This window comes from Babylonia areolata, chromosome 21, assembly GCF_041734735.1.
Source record: "Babylonia areolata isolate BAREFJ2019XMU chromosome 21, ASM4173473v1, whole genome shotgun sequence".
Taxonomy (NCBI): domain Eukaryota; kingdom Metazoa; phylum Mollusca; class Gastropoda; order Neogastropoda; family Buccinidae; genus Babylonia; species Babylonia areolata.
In genome coordinates this window covers 19,442,674-19,458,980 of record NC_134896.1, presented here as the reverse complement: position 1 = coordinate 19,458,980, position 16,307 = coordinate 19,442,674, and the positions used below count along the sequence as shown (strand labels likewise).

Sequence of the window (16,307 nt, the reverse complement as noted above, 5' to 3'; positions counted from 1 at the left end):
ACACTCAAAGAATACATGTTTTACTTATAATTATCATGCATTGTGTTCCAAGCATCAGAATACCCAAGAGTCCAATCCTCTGCAGGAGGCAGGTGTCCAGGGGCCGCCCATGCCCCAGTGAGGTAAAGGGGCAACGATACTGGTATAGTGCTGACACTTGCTTGCAGGAAATGCGCAAAAACAGAAGGAGCCAATTAAGAATACTATGCATGCCCCAAAAACAGAACAAGCCATTTAAGAATACCATTTGAGAATAACACTGCGCTCAATAAAAAAATTGGATCCGCAGCTACCTGAGCCGAAACCACGGTCGCAGTCCCCCAATCCTCTGAAATTAGCATATCCTCAGACAATTCTGATGCCTGATATCTAAATATGTTTTTTTTTTTATCATCTGTCATTATTATACACTCTATTTTTCCATATCCTATCCCATTCTTTTTTCCTGACCGGCACACACAATACATTCCAAATAGCTTCTTTCCAATGACATTGCAAGCAAAATATTGAATCTATTTTATCATGACAATCTATACACAACTGAAACAGCATTCACTCATGAAAACCACCTTTCTTCAGGTAGATGTATTTCATATTATAAACAAATTATGTCACCATACAAAGGTCGTACAGGGTTTACCAAACACAAACTGATGAATCCAAGAAATGGTTACTCTGTTGTCAATCACAAAATCAGAAAAACAATCCCAGTTTCAACAATAATCTACAGCATGCAACATATTGTGAGAAGTCCAAATGCTGTCATTTGTATTTCTGAAGAAGTATTATAGTTTCATAAAACTGACCCATAATACCTTGATTCAAACAGAACACAGCTAAAAAGAGAAGAAAAATCAAGTTCTGATAGTCTTCACACAGCTCCCGAGCACCACCTCCCCCTCTGTCTCTCGCTCACACCCTCAATATAAGCTGTAAGTCAATGCTGCTGACACGTGCATGCTAAACAGATCATCACACTGTGATTTTACCAATAATCATGTCCATTTTGACCAGTAAAAGAAATAAGCACAACCAAAACTCTTCAAACACAAACCTAACACAGGAATTCACAAACCAGTGGTAAGCTGAATTTCAAAAGCAAAGCAGATAATCATTTACAAGAGTCTTGCAGACTACTACATTGTAATTACTCTTTCTGCATTAGGTTATGCCATAGTATTGAAAATGAGTAACAGAAAACAGGAAAATACAATTCTTCCCAATCTCCTGTCAGTTTCTCTCTCATGTGCACACACACACCACACACACACACTCACACACACACACACTCACACACACAGAGCTTCACAGAAGTAATAAATGTTTAAAGGTTGTAGTGGAGAATCAGAATCTTGGGAAAAAAACAAATGGTTTGCAGAAATTCATACAAGGCCTTTTCGGCAGAGGTACGGATCTCTGTGCATGATTTCTAAACCCTCATAATTTCCTTCTCTCTCTCTCTCTCTTTTAGTATTCTGGAAGTGCTGCTATGTTAAGCCACTTTCCACACAAGAAGTGTCATGAAAAAACAACTACTGACTGAAACAAGGAACAGTATTGCCTTTTGTTACCGAAGACACTGCTAAAAAAACAAACAACAAAAGTCTATTAGGATGGTCATCATACTATATGATGCTGTTTACAGTCTATCAATCTTAGACAAGTGTATTCTTATTCTACTCTGATATGTACATAAAACTAAATTTTGAGAATGTGGCCATATGAAAAATAAAGCAACAACAAAAAAAAAACTAAGACATTGCACAACAAAAAACAAACAAACAAGTGAAGACAGAAAACATTACATGCATCTGAATGCTGCAAACAAAAACCATCACCAGCTCCACCAGTACCCCCCTCTAAAATTAACAAATTAGCATTTTCAAACTTTCATTCACACACACGCATATATGCCTTTGTGATCCTAGACAGTAACACTTTGATAGGAAAATTACAATTCTTCAGAAAAAATGTCATTGAAACCATCTGTAACATGTAATTCAAATATAGTTCACTTTCGATGTATGACAGAAATAAAAACACCTGCTAAAAACACAGCCATTTACTGAACATAAAATGCAAATTTTAGAAAATGATATCTGTCTCTTAGTTTTTGCAACTGGTTTTTAATAATTCCTTTCTCTTTTAACAATAAATTTCGAAATGAATGAAAGTTAGCATCATGGTACAGAACTGGTTATCCTAGATCCCTTCTTCAAAACTGCGATCAGTTCTGTGATCAACGCCACCAGAATTTCCAAAATCATTTTCTTTCATATTGCATATGTCTTTTTTTCTTCTTGATACCTTAATGTATTAGTAAAAACATAGATTCATGATTATTATCAATAATGTTTAATGGAAATAATGGGAGTCATATCACTTACCAGGCCTTCTCTTCTATATTACCCTGCAACGATTCAATCAAACTTTCACCTTTCTAAACCACATTTTGCTAAAATCACAAATTGCTTCCATGATTTGTTGGAGACTTACTGGACTAGTTACAAAATTGTATTGGCACATCATGATCTCCACCTGTGACCAAATGTTGATAACTGATTATTTTGACCTGATTGGTCATTTAGAAATCAACCCCAAAATGATAATGAAAACAAAATAAAAAAATCTACCAGGATAATGGTTTGAAACTGACAACAACAGAGTAGGGTTTGACAATATATATATATATATAATTACAATGAGAACTTTTACCCAGAATACATTCAAGTAAACAATAAAATCAAACTAAAAGCAATATATAAACACTGGTGTAAAGATGACAACATAATAGGTCAAAAAGAACAACAATAAATTGTATATCTATTTTTTCTTCAAGAAAGGAGTCGGAGGGAAAAGATATGCAGTTCCATAAAAGACAGCATATGGACACACATTTAAGGTTCACTTTTAAAGATGAATACTGTGGAAAGTCACAGAGTCTTCCCATTTTCTCATGAGAGATGATTACTGTAATAAACGCACTGTAGTGAATTGTGTTGCATTACATTCTGCTAAAGGATGAGTTGAACATGATAGATTAGCCTGCCAGTGTGTGTGTGTGTGTGTGAGAGAGAGAGAGAGGGAGAGAGAGAGGGGTGGTGGTGGTGGGTGGTGTAAACATGTGTGTGTGTGTGTGTGTGTGTGTGTGTGTGTGTGTGTGTGTGTGTGTGTGTGAGTGAGTGCATGTGTGTGTGTTGATATCAAGGTCCAGTATCCAGTAAGCACAATCAACACAAATCAGGTTCCGCATTGAGCTGTTTCTTCACTTTGACCAGCATGGTCGTGAGGTTCTTGTCTAGCCGTGAAATGCTGTCGAATTCCCGCAAGGCTTCAGTGAATCCATCCACATTTTCTTCTTCACAGGCTTTCAGTAGATTCTGCACATATTTGTAATGGCACAGCTTCATCGTAAGTCAAAACATAATCTTATACATAGACATTTTAACACCTGCTCTCAATGTTAAAGATTAAAGATCTTGTGCCCTTTACATCAATCAGGGCAGTGAATTCATGTTCAGTGTCTAGCAGTGGTCAGTGTCTAGCAGTGGTCAGTGTCCGGCAGTGGTCAGTGTCCAGCAGTGGTCAGTGTCTAGCAGTGGTCAGTGTCCAGCAGTGGTCAGTGTCTAGCAGTGGTCAGTGTCTAGCAGTGGTCAGTGTCCGGCAGTGGTCAGTGTCCAGCAGTGGTCAGTGTCTAGCAGTGGTCAGTGTCCAGCAGTGGTCAGTGTCTAGCAGTAGTCAGTGTCTAGCAGTGGTCAGTGTCTAGCAGTGGTCATCAGATGACAGGACCCAATCCCCTCCTTCCGCCATTTCAACCATCCCCAAACGATGCCAGGTACCAGTTCACACCTGGGTGGAGTGAGGAAAATCAAAGTCCTTTTCCCCAGGGATACAACACTATGCCAAACAGGGCCTTGAACCCTGATTACTGCTGAACAGTGGATTAGAAGTCAGATGGTTTGCCGATTCTGACGCAGCACTTCTATGAAGATGTTAACAATAATAACACATGCTCTGTCCCCTATTTATTTATTATTATTTTTTTTTTATTTTTTTAATCATTTTCATCACTACTACGTTTTTTTATATCATAATTATTATTGATTTATTTATGTAAGCTTATCTTTTTTCTTTTTTTTTCTCGCTGCTGGTCAGGCATCTGCTTGGCAGATGTGGTGTAGCGTATATGGATTTGTCCGAACGCAGTGACGCCTCCTTGAGCTACTGAAACTGAAACTGTCCCCTACACACACACACACACACACACACACAGATACACACAATTCATCCACCCTCCACTCACACACACACACACACACTTTATCTTCTTCAGACACCCACTCACAAACACACACTCCAACCCCTCTGGACACACACCAACATCCCCTAACTCCATGTCCACCTTCAGAAGAGGCCTCACCTTCACCAGCTTGCACTCCCTGCTTTCAGAGAAGGCGGGGAACATGTCCTCGTACTTGGTCAGGGACAGCTGAGCGTTGACCAGGTCCACGCACATGTGGCACACACAGGCCTTGAAGAAGTGGTCCTTGGCACTGTACTTCAGAAGGCTGTTGTCCATGGCATACATCCCCAGCTGAAAGACAACACGGTCACAGCTTCACCTGTATGTGGGCTCCAGTCTTGGCCATCAAACAAAACAGGACTGCTGAGCCTATAAAATTAATGGAGAAAATGTGTGACACATAAAAAGGGTTGTGAAGTAATACTCACTTAAATAAGAAGTGTCCATGTTTCAGACAATCTTCTTCTTCTACCTCAACTTTGAAGAGTCACTGGGGTGCCTTACAGAAGAAGTGTTCATAAGATTCCTCTGGTCTGCCAGTTGTGTGTCAAAGCTAAAGTCTCTGCAAATGCGTTTTCCAGTATATTCTGCAGTCAGTCCCTTTTTCTTTCTGTCTTCCCCTCCATTTCTCTCCATCAACAGTTCCTTGAAGGATTGTTTCAGCAAGACCACTGGATCTTGTTATGTGGCCACACCAGCTTCCTTTTCTTCTTAAGGTCCAATGTGCTGCTCAGTGGTTTGGCAAACTTGTTCACTGGTCATGTGATCAGTGTATGTGATGATTAGTATCTTGTGATAACACCTCATTTCCATGGGGTTAAATCTTCCCCCCAAATCTGCTGTGAGGGTCCATGCCTTCCATGCATACTAAAAGATGGACACACCAGTGCACGCAGGAACCTGATTTTACTTCCAGGAGACTTGGTGTCAAGACCATAGATCCTTCTTAAGGGACTGTGATAAGTGAAAATGACAGTGGAGGTATAGGCAAGACTAAAACGATTTAAGAGTACTAATCAGCAGAAAAAACAAACATTGGCAGAAATGTGACAACAGAAGTACATTCAAAGAAAAGGGCCATTGGAGGTCTGGGAAAGAAAGAACAGTCTGGAGTGAGGAAAAACAGTAGCTGTACCAGCAGTAACAATAATAACAGCAATAACAGGAATGGACATCAAAGTGAAGGGACATAAGGCAGTAGGTGAGAACAAACCGTGCAAAAAGGACATTTTCTATCTAAAATTACGTTTAAATAACATACTTACCGTGACCCAACTAGTGCAGACTCCGGCAGGGGTCTGACATTCCTGCCTGTGCAAAACTACTATCCGCCTATGTGGAGAAAACGAAAGTACTACGGCCAATAACCTCCCAGAAGTAGGTAACCTCCCCTTTGTCCCGCTGGCTAGTGCCCTCTTTTTCCGGCGGCCATCATGACGCCTGTTCCTGTGCTCTTCATACGGCTAAGTTTTTTTTTCGTATTTTCTGTCTGTGACTGGCTTATTTATTTTATAATCTAATCTCTCAAGGTGGGGTGATAAAAGACTATAAATAAGTAAACAATTTGATGAAACCTGAAAGACATTATTACCTCATGGGTACTATACATCTTTGACTTCAAGGCTGTTTAAGGAAAAAAGAAATGGTCTCTAACAGCAACACACAGTGAGAGACTCAAGATTTCTCTGTTTGAATCTGGTATCACCACAGCACCTCCACAGTTGTGTGTCAAACCGCAAGATGTGTGCCATTTTCAAAATCTTCCTCAAGTCTGATTTCAGATGAATGTCTGAAGAATCCACTGCTTGACATAGGATATAATCTGTCAGATTCTCTGTTGAACTTGCATCACTGTGTTGTTTTCAGAGCATCATACAGGCCGTATTCATCCTCAGCTGTAGCGATAAAAGGAACACAATCTACACAAGACTGGGAACATTAAACATTTCATGATCACTCATCAACAAGTGCAGCGACCTTCATTCTTTCACACAAGACAAAGGTACACACCTTGTGTGTGAAGCAATGCTGCCTTGAAGTCATGGTGCCTTTGTTCAGTCAAAAGAGATGTGACTGTACTTATTCAGCAGTTCAGCACTTAGTGGATCAGACACTCATGAACACACCTTTACTCCTCCATCACATCTCCTTACCCACCCCCTGGCTCCCTCCTACCCCTCATCTTATTCTTCCTTTCTTGTTTCTTTCTCTTCTTCCTCTTATACCAGTTGAAGAGAAAGAAGGTGGTGACATGAAAAGGGACGAATGCTGGCCTGTGACTCACCTGTTCATATATTTCAATGGCTTTCTCGTAGTTCTCCAGCTTGGCCGAATACTCTGCCACCTTGGATAGACACTTGTTAGCTGAGCTGCACACACAGGAAAAACAACAAAATTGTTTTAAAAGAAAACTAGGCAGCATTTTGAAACACCAAGAAGAATGACGGTCCTTAATGCAGTAAACAGAATAAACAAGTGCATGAGCTGAAATAATAATGAGACTTGTATCATATTTCCCAAGGCAGAGGTCTGTTTTGCTGAGCAGAACATTCATTCTACTTTGTCATTTTCTGTAATAGCTTGTATTGCTAATTATTTCTACTCTTCAATTCTTTTTTTCACAAAAATTCACTCTTAGATGTCAAGAATAAAAAAGGAAAGAAAAACCAACCAAACAAACAAACATCAAGAAATCCTAGTTCATCCAATGGAGTGTCCTGACAGTATAAACCTGTATCAACATCACCTGTTTCTGATGACAATGACCACATCCATACAAAACTACTGGCAAGAAATGCCTGTCATTAGGAGGGTGAATTTCTACCAACCACAGTGTGCACCAGATGAAGAGCTACAACATGAAGATCATAATGTTCTCCCACAGGATCACCGCCTCAAACTGGGACCACACAGTCCAGGGTCATCCACTTCACACAAAGTCTTTGGGAGTGTTGCTCAAAGTTTCTGACCAGTGTCTGTGTCTCTCAGTCTGGTTCACACCAGGATACATTACAAGATGACAGCCTTGTCAAGTAGTCCAAAACCTTAATGGATCCCCACAGCAGCTTCTTCATCACCCCAATCACAATCGAAGTATAGAAAACAAAATGTCCTAAATTCTTGGACAAAAACACACAAAAAAGAGGTCAATGGGTGGAGGGCAAACAGTGATCAACCAGCCCCTCATAGTTTAGAGGTCAGGCAAAGGGCTGACAACTCTATCCTGTAAAATACTGTTTGAAACCCACACCAGAGATGATAATGTATGTTTCATGGTCACAGAAGAGGTGGACAGAAGAGTAAACGAGGTGTGTTGGAAGATCCGTGGAAACACAGGTTAAGGGTTTGTTCTTTTCTGATGCTGTTGTTTTGTACTGTTACCTGTTGGACTCTTCTCCTTTGTAATAATCAGCAGCCTGTTCATAGTTGGCAATTGCCTGAAACAAACACGGAACTCTTCAGCCACAATTTCATTTCTTTCAGATACATTGAAATATCTATCATTGTGCATATGTTGTGTGAAATCTAAATGTAAAAAAAAAAAGTATTCATTTCTGCTTATGATTTTGGAGATGAACAACATAAGACAAGAATGGTTATCATTTCTAAGAGAGAAATTTCTGCCATGTTTGTTGATGAAAAAGGGACATGTGAAAAAAAAAGAAAGAAAAAAATTGGTTGCAGAAAAGCTCATGACAAATCCAGATTCACTCATCTGTTGTCACTGTGAAACAGGGGACTGCTTATAATTCACATGTAGTAAAAAACAACCACCCAGCTGTATGGGAAAACGGATTGTTAGACCATGCATCTTGGCCAGATACAGGAAAAAAAAGGGAATGTTCTGAATCAACAAAAGCAAATTTGCGCTTACTGTGTCTTAAGAACAGAAGGAATCAAATCAGAACTGGTGATATGATCCATTTAGTGAGGAACATGGGGAAACACACAGTGTCTGCTGTAGGGAAACACACACACACACACACACATGTGTGCGCGCTCACGCATACACACAAATGCTCAAAACACTCACAGACATGTACAACAGTAACAAAATAACACTGATTCCAGTCACTAGATTTACAGAAGGAAAAAAAACATTCCCAAAAAACAAAAACTAATGCTGTGTTGTATACTTGAAAAGCTTTAAGACAAATGGAAATGTGTACATTCATAAAACATTCAACACAACACCACAAGCTGACACAAGTCTGCACGATTGCCCACACACCTTCTCAATGTCCACCAGCTCTGACTCGTAGATTTCTGCCACCGTGATGTGATGCTTGGCAGCTATCGTGAACCGACCCTGCACACACAGTGTAGCACCATGCTGAGCTCAACCACTATGACTGGATTCAGTGCAAAGCAGACACGTCACCTGAAAACAGGCCGCACACTTTCCTCCTTGTCAGTCCCCCTTAACCCCTTCAGTGCTGAGCCTTGATGAAAAGAGATCAGCGTGGGAGTCTTCTTCTTCTTTTGTGTTCACTCGTATGCACACGAGTGGGCTTTTACGTGTATGACCGTTTTTTACCCCGCCATGTAGGCAGCCATACTCCGTTTTCGGGGGTGTGCATGCTGGGTATGTTCTTGTTTTCCCATAACCCACCGAACGCTGACATGGATTACAGGATCTTTAACGTGCGTATTTGATCTTCTGCTTGCATATACACACGAAGGGGGTTCAGGCACTAGCAGGTCTGCACGTATGTTGACCTGGGAGATCGTAAAAATCTCCACCCTTTACCCACCAGGCGCCGTCACCGTGATTCCAACCTGGGACCCTCAGATTGACAGTCCAACGCTTTAACCACTCGGCTATTGCGCCCGTCATCAGTATGGGATAAATTGTAAGTGCAGTTACTTTGTTTGCACACTTACAGTCTTGATTTTGATGAACAAAAGGCATGCAGTCCCTTCAGGAAGACGTGCAAATAAATGAGGGTGACTGACACCCTAACTTGTAAGCTCAGTCTGTCTCAAGTGACATCCCTTCACTGACGAGCATACCTGTCAATATCAGTCAAGGGGTTAAGGATAAAAACAATAATAAACACACAGGGTCAAAATACACCTCTGTCAAACTGCACACAGATCCATAAAAAACAACAAGATTTCAAAAAAAATATATGCATATGCAAAATTATTTGCTATTACAATATAAAGGACCACTTTCACTCAAAATACTATCGCTACTAATGATAATCTAATCTATACAGTGTCTTTCCATATAAAACATGCTCAGTTTTAGCTGTACAAATGTAAAAAATTGATGTGTAAAACATGTACTGAAATAGTAAAACCTATATGCATCAAAACCAAACTCTTGAATCATCCAACCTTGAACATTAACAGAAGACATTATTTTTGTTTCAACCTGAAGTCCGAAGATGACAAAAAAACATCCACACAAACAGCTTAGGAATCATATCACCTATATGACATGTTGCGGCAGTCACTCCTTATCCGAAGCAGTATCTCACTCATCACCCTCCCCTCCCCTCCCCAACCCCTCCCCTCTTTCTCCTTACCCTCCCCTTGTCACTGACAAGTCACACAATTTAATAATAACAATAATGAACATTTGGACACCCTATCTCCGGAAAGCCCAGAGCGTTTACAAATACAATTACACATACACACATTGATGCAGATACATTTTATAACATTCATTTGCCTATACACATCACAAAATAAACAGGACGCACACTCACACACACACACACACACACTCACACACACACACTCACACACACACACACTCATACACACACTCATACACACACACACACACTCACACACACACACACACACACACACACACACACACACACCAGGCATTCACACTGACACATTTCATTCCTCTCTCCATCCACCAACAATCATGGACAGACATACAGGGCGGAAAAAAATCATCATAACAACTGTAGATAAGGTGAGTTCTGAGAGCTGATCTGAACGAGGACAAAGACTGAGCGTGTCAGACAGAGTTTGTTCCATCAGATGACAGGTCAAATGAAAGAGAAAGCAGGTTCCCCATGGAATTTCTTTCACCTGTTTGGTATGCGATAAATGTGAGTGTCACAGGAGGAATGCAGAGACAGAGACGGAATATAGATCTGGAGGAGTTCCTGAAGATAAGGAGGAGCAGAGCCAGAGATAACATTATAACAAAGAGTGGCAATCTTGTATTCTGAAAGAAACAGGCAGCCAGTGCAGTTCTGCGAGGAGATGTGGTCACGTCTGCGTGCCTGGAAGACAAGGCGGGCAGCACAATTCATCACTTTTTGAATTTTTTCAACATACTTCTGGGGATAGATCAGCTAACAGAGAATTGCAGTAATCTAACCGTGAGAAAACAAGGGATGTAACCAGGGTATTTGTTGCATCAACAGTCAAAAATGGTCCGACAGATGTTATTCTGTGGATTTCAAGGTAGGCAACTTGGCAAATTTTTGAAACCTGATCTTTCACTGAAAACTTACTGTCAATGACAACACCAAGATTACGAGCTTTGCGGGAAAAGGGGATATTTCTGTGTCCTTCAAGAGGCAGAGATGATGAAAGTTCTGATGGGTTGGAAGAGTCATTCAACTGTAACTTGTTTCACATAAACATTAGTTTCATACATACAGTGGAAAAAAAGAAAAAAAAAAAAGAAAAAAAAAAGCTAGTTTGCATACAAGCACCTGTCATGACAGAATGAACATACACACAATTAAATGTACAGTCCCACTATGGTTTCATCAAATCTTGGACAAGTCATCCACCCTTTCAGCCATAACAAAGTCAAATTTATAGACTACATTATTCAACAGTTATTTAAACAAGAAAACATAAATCACAGTATACACTCACCATGTCTGTGTAGATTTCAATAGCTTTTTGCATGCATCGGATAGCCTCTGTAACATCAAATCAACGAAGGAAACTGTAAAAGATGCTAAAAAAAAAATTTGAATGTGGCATTTTTCTTGAGTTATCACCACTTCTGGCAGTACTGGCGAACCAATGTTATATTTTCCAAAGTTGCCAATATTTTGTATATTTGTCGAACACTCCATATATAAAACAACCAAGCAAACAACCAGCAACATGAAACCTTAGTTGTAACATAACTCAACTGTTAGTGCAGCATACAGGAGTCACATTTCAATCCCTTTCATCAAATTTATTCAAAGAAATGTTGTTGTTTTAAAAACCTTTAATGATGTTAACTTAAACCAAGACAAAAATATAATCCTTTAAAAAGAACAAATTCCGTATCTAACAGTGCATACTGGGAGGAACAACCCATGAACGCTGAATCCAAGGAAGAAAAAGAAATTTATCAATCATTCAATAGGGAAATTATGCACAAATTCAGTAATGCCAAGTAAAATAATACAGCTATTTAATTTGTTTTCATATTCACATGAAAAATCATTAATAAAAAGCCCTTGAATCAGATGATATTCCCATCTCTCTCTCTTTCTCTCTCTGTAACACACACACACACACACACACACACACACGTATACACACACTCACACAGGGAGCACACAACCCCTTTCAATTTAATTTCCACAACAGACGGTAACTTTCCATTTCTGATCTCCCTCACCATTGGCATCTCCTTTGCGGTAACAGTTACCAGCATCCACGTAATGCGTCGCCCCCTCATGTTTGCTGCCCAATGCCAGCTGCAGTTCTGCTGCTTTACAGAACGCTTCCCCCGCCACTGCACACCACAACATATCGCATGCAGTACACACACATAAACAGATGCATGCCTGTGAATGTAAAATAACAAAACTCACCAATCATCCAATCATCCCAGTTATCTGTATATCAAGTGCTTCAGCAGCAAGCTGAAATCAGTGCCTGTCTGCATCAAACTATTCCTGACAGCCATTAGATGTACATCCATGAAATGTGGAATCACCTAACTTGCAAACACCAAAGAATGATAGAAATGCAAGCACAATGCCACTGATCTAGCGGCTGAGAAAAGTCAGAAAGTTGGTAAGATTATGGCAGAAACAATGTAGATTACTAATAGCTGAGTCTGACCAAATTCTTTTAAAAAAAAAGAAAGCGTCAAATCACAGAAGCTACCACAGATCTATACCCACTTTCTGACATTACTTTGTCATGAGCCGAAGCTAACCACAATGGATGACATTATCACAGAACCTACTTGACCACTTCTTGGCCATCTTGAAAGCATTGGCAGCTCTGACGAACAGGTCTGCAGCTTCTTCCTGCTTACTGGAACCTCCTCTGCAAGAAAACAAGACAAAGTTTCAGTTTCAGTAGCTCAAGGGGTCGTCACTGCGTTTGGACAAATCCATATACGCTACACCACATCTGCCAAGCAGATGCCTGACCAGAAGCGTAACCCAACGCGCTTAGTCAGGCCTTGAGACAAAACATTAACACAGTCAACCACAAAAATGAAGCTGGGAAGTCTAACTAGGCAAAGTAGTCAGCAAAGATGGAAGTGCAGATGAAGAAATCAGAACAGAATCAACAAGGCAAAGTATGCACACAATACCCTGCTGACTGCACGCAACTCTAAGCCCTCCCCAACCACATCAAAACGAGGATATATTTAAAACAAAGATGAAGTCTGGAAATGAACAAACAGTTAGGCATGGAGATGAAAACTGAAATGATTAACAAATAGTACAGAGTGATAACTCTCTCCATTAACAAGGTACTCAACTTCAAGTCAGTGCTGCTTACGCTACCGATTCAGCTAGCACACAGGTAACTAAAAGGTACATTGGAAATAAAAGGTACATAAAGGAAAAGAACAAAGGAGCTGAAGTATGGATGTGTAAACCCAACAGGCTGGTCAACCCTTGTCATTGAGAGCCTAACTACATTTTTACAAAACATGAATCTAAAGTAAAACAAATAAACAAAATGAACAAATAAATGGATACATTAAAAAAAAAAATAAAAAAAAAGATACATTAAAATATAATATAAAAAGAAACATCATACACAAAAGGCACTGAAATAAAATAATAAAAACTAGCCATGTTCAGTGGACTTGTGCACTTCCACACACATGCATACTTTAGCACACACACACACACACACACACATACACACACACACACACACACACACTGTAATGTATATGCACCGATGTGTTGTCTTAAACATCTTTGCCCCACCTTCCATATAGATATACAGACACATAAATAATGTATTCACACGCTCAAGAGAAAAAGGCACATGCATACATCTGTGCAGCTACACTTGCAGCTGTGTCCCAAAATCTACACAAACACCCACCCACCTAGCCCCCCTACACATCTGAAGCCTCTAACACATACGTACACACACACATACGGTATACAAACATACATACATACACATGCACCAGTGTCATGCTTAACCTGAGAAATAAACAATAAACAAACTGTTAACAACAGTTAAGGCTGCTATAATGTCTAAAAATGAATACTGACGTGCTTTTTGGGGAGGGGGTAGATGAGGGAGGAAACTTTCAGTTTCAGTTTCTCAAGGAGGCGCCACTACGTTCAGACAAATCCAAAAAGCTGCACCACCTCAGGCAGGCAGATGCCAGACAGCAACATAACCCAATGTGCTAGTCAGGCCTTGACTGCTTGCATGTATATTTGTGTACCTATAAATAAATGGAATTTTTTCCAACAGAATTCTGTCAGAGGACAACACATTTGTTGCCACAGGTTCTTTTTCAGTGTGCCAAGTGTGTGCTACACACAGGACCTCAGTTTATCATCTGATCCAAATGACTAAATGTTCAATTTGATTTTCCAGTCAAACTTGGGAGAAAGGGCAAGGGAGAGATTTAAACCTAGACCCTCAAGAACAATGAATTGGCAGATAAAGTCTGATCCATTCTGCCACCTTCTATCCTGGTTGAAGTTAATCAAGTTAAATCAATAAATGTCTCCACATAAATGTATCTTCTTGTGTGATGAAAAGGCAGCAAGTTAATTTTTGGTGGGCATTGAGGGAGATATCATGGCTATATCCACTTTCTTCCCCTCTGTGTGACTGGTGTTGTGAATGTCCACACCTTGTTGTGAACACTACTCATTCCATCTTGAGGGGAAAAAATTTGGATATTGCCAGTATCATTACTGATTTTTAGCAGTATAACAGGGTGGAGCAGTTACCATTGTAGTATCAGGAACAAAATGAACTCATGACATTGCATGGATACTGGACTTCAGACAGTGCTCTTTACCCAAGATGTACATGAGTATGTACATGTGTGTGTTTGTGGGTGGGTGGTGGTGGTGGGTGTGTGTGGGTGTGCATGTGTGTGAGAGTGGTATATGTACACACGAGTGTCAGGGTGTGTGTGTGTGTGTGTGTGTGTGTGTGTGGTTTGTTTACTTCTGCTCGGTATCAACGACAAAACATGAACAGTTTTAACCGTTCTTCCCTTTCTTTTGTGGGAAAACCATTCAGAACCTTACAATATGAACAATTTCGACAACAGATGGTGAAACATCGTGTTATATTTTCGAAAGTAATCAAGACATTAAACTTATTACGGTAAACGTACTGTCATGAAACATCACAATCAAAAGTCGCCACATCGTACTTGTACAACAATCTCATGTCAAGCAGATCACACTCACCCAAAACTTGCCATCAAGGACCCAAAGAACCCCTTGGATGACTGGAGTTTTTTGTTTGCCTCCTGCATTAACTGCATTCCCTTCTGTTCGTTGTCAGCCATGACTGTCGTCTGCTAAATTAAGTCTGACAAACACCAACTTTGTTCTGCAATGACTGGGTCAGCTTGTGTCGCTGCTAATTTTGGGTATTTGCCATTCACTGCCAACCAATTCGGTCGATTCGTCAACTTCCGTTCTTACAAGGGAAGCCACTCAACAATTTTTTGCGTTTAAGAAGACTTATAAAATATAGACTTCTCTCCCATGAATATGAGGGGCAGTTCATGGGATGTCTGAAGCAAGGTTGATTCGCCAAGACTACCGTTTGACAGTTTTCACAGCCATCCACTTAATTTCAAAGTCTATAGTATGTGTAAACCAAACTTCCATATCAAATTAAAGTCTCACAGAATACTCACTGGAGACACGTAGAAGGCCTGATCTCTGACGAAGGAGAAAACCAGACCACCTCCAAGAAGAAGTTCTGGAGCTTCATCAAAGCAAGAAGAACAGAAGGAGTGGGCGTCTCCCCACTTAAAGAAGCCGGGAAACTCATCTCTGACCCCAGAGAGCGAGCCCAGATCTTAAATATCCAGTTCCACTCAGTATTCAGCCCCAAACACACCATTACAGCTGAAGAATTCGAACAGCAGTGCCCCCCTGGACCAAACCCTCTAGACTATCCATCATGCGCTGATATAAACATCACAGAAGATGGAGTTAGGAAACTCCTGCTCAACCTCAACCCCAATAAAGCCTGTGGCCCAGACGGCATTACCCCCAGACTTTTGAAGACCGTTGCAGAGGAGATCACTCCAGCCTTCACCCTGCTCTACCGCATTTCATACTCCTCCGGCACTCTGCCACAGGACTGGAAACAGGCCAACATCACACCTGTCTTTAAAAAGGGAGAAAAATACAAAGCTGCAAACTACCGCCCCATCTCCCTCACCTGCATAGCCTGCAAGCTGATGGAACATATTATCACCAGCCACATCATGTCCCATCTTGAGAACAATGAGACTCTCTGTCCAGAGCAGCACGGCTTCCGACGCGGACGGTCATGTGAAACGCAACTCTTAGGGTATGTGGAAGAAGCGACTAGAGAGATAGAGAAGGGAAACCAGGAGGACACTATCATCCTCGACTTCTCAAAGGCGTTCGACAAAGTTAGCCATACCCTACTTGTTCACAAACTATGTCGTTACGGCATCAGAGGACGCACCAATGCCTGGATCAAGGACTTTCTCAAGGACAGACAGCAGGCTGTGGTAGTGGAAGGAACAAGATCCGACCTTCTACCCGTGGAATCTGGCGTCCCTCAAGGCTCG

The 16,307-nt window shown here is 40.7% G+C and overlaps 1 protein-coding gene across 3 annotated transcripts in view; it reads right to left on the bottom strand.

The window, feature by feature from the left end:
• Positions 1-3: 3 nt before the first annotated feature.
• The window catches only part of LOC143296747 (alpha-soluble NSF attachment protein-like), a 39,113-nt gene continuing 22,809 nt past the window's right edge, over positions 4-16,307 (bottom strand). Inside the window, exons 1-10 of one of the 3 annotated variants that reach the window (XM_076608817.1) lie at positions 14,938-15,164; positions 12,486-12,568; positions 11,910-12,026; positions 11,165-11,211; positions 8,535-8,612; positions 7,685-7,740; positions 6,588-6,672; positions 4,421-4,594; positions 3,182-3,380; positions 4-3,143 (exon numbers count right to left, since the gene is read on the bottom strand). In XM_076608817.1, the coding sequence (XP_076464932.1) occupies positions 3,231-3,380; positions 4,421-4,594; positions 6,588-6,672; positions 7,685-7,740; positions 8,535-8,612; positions 11,165-11,211; positions 11,910-12,026; positions 12,486-12,568; positions 14,938-15,038 (891 nt within the window). In that variant the 5' untranslated portion in view covers positions 15,039-15,164 and the 3' untranslated portion in view covers positions 4-3,143; positions 3,182-3,230. Of the gene's footprint in view, positions 3,381-4,420; positions 4,595-6,587; positions 6,673-7,684; positions 7,741-8,534; positions 8,613-11,164; positions 11,212-11,909; positions 12,027-12,485; positions 12,569-14,937; positions 15,165-16,307 lie in introns of those variants that run through there. The other 2 variants (XM_076608816.1, XM_076608818.1) reach the window with 2 other exon arrangements.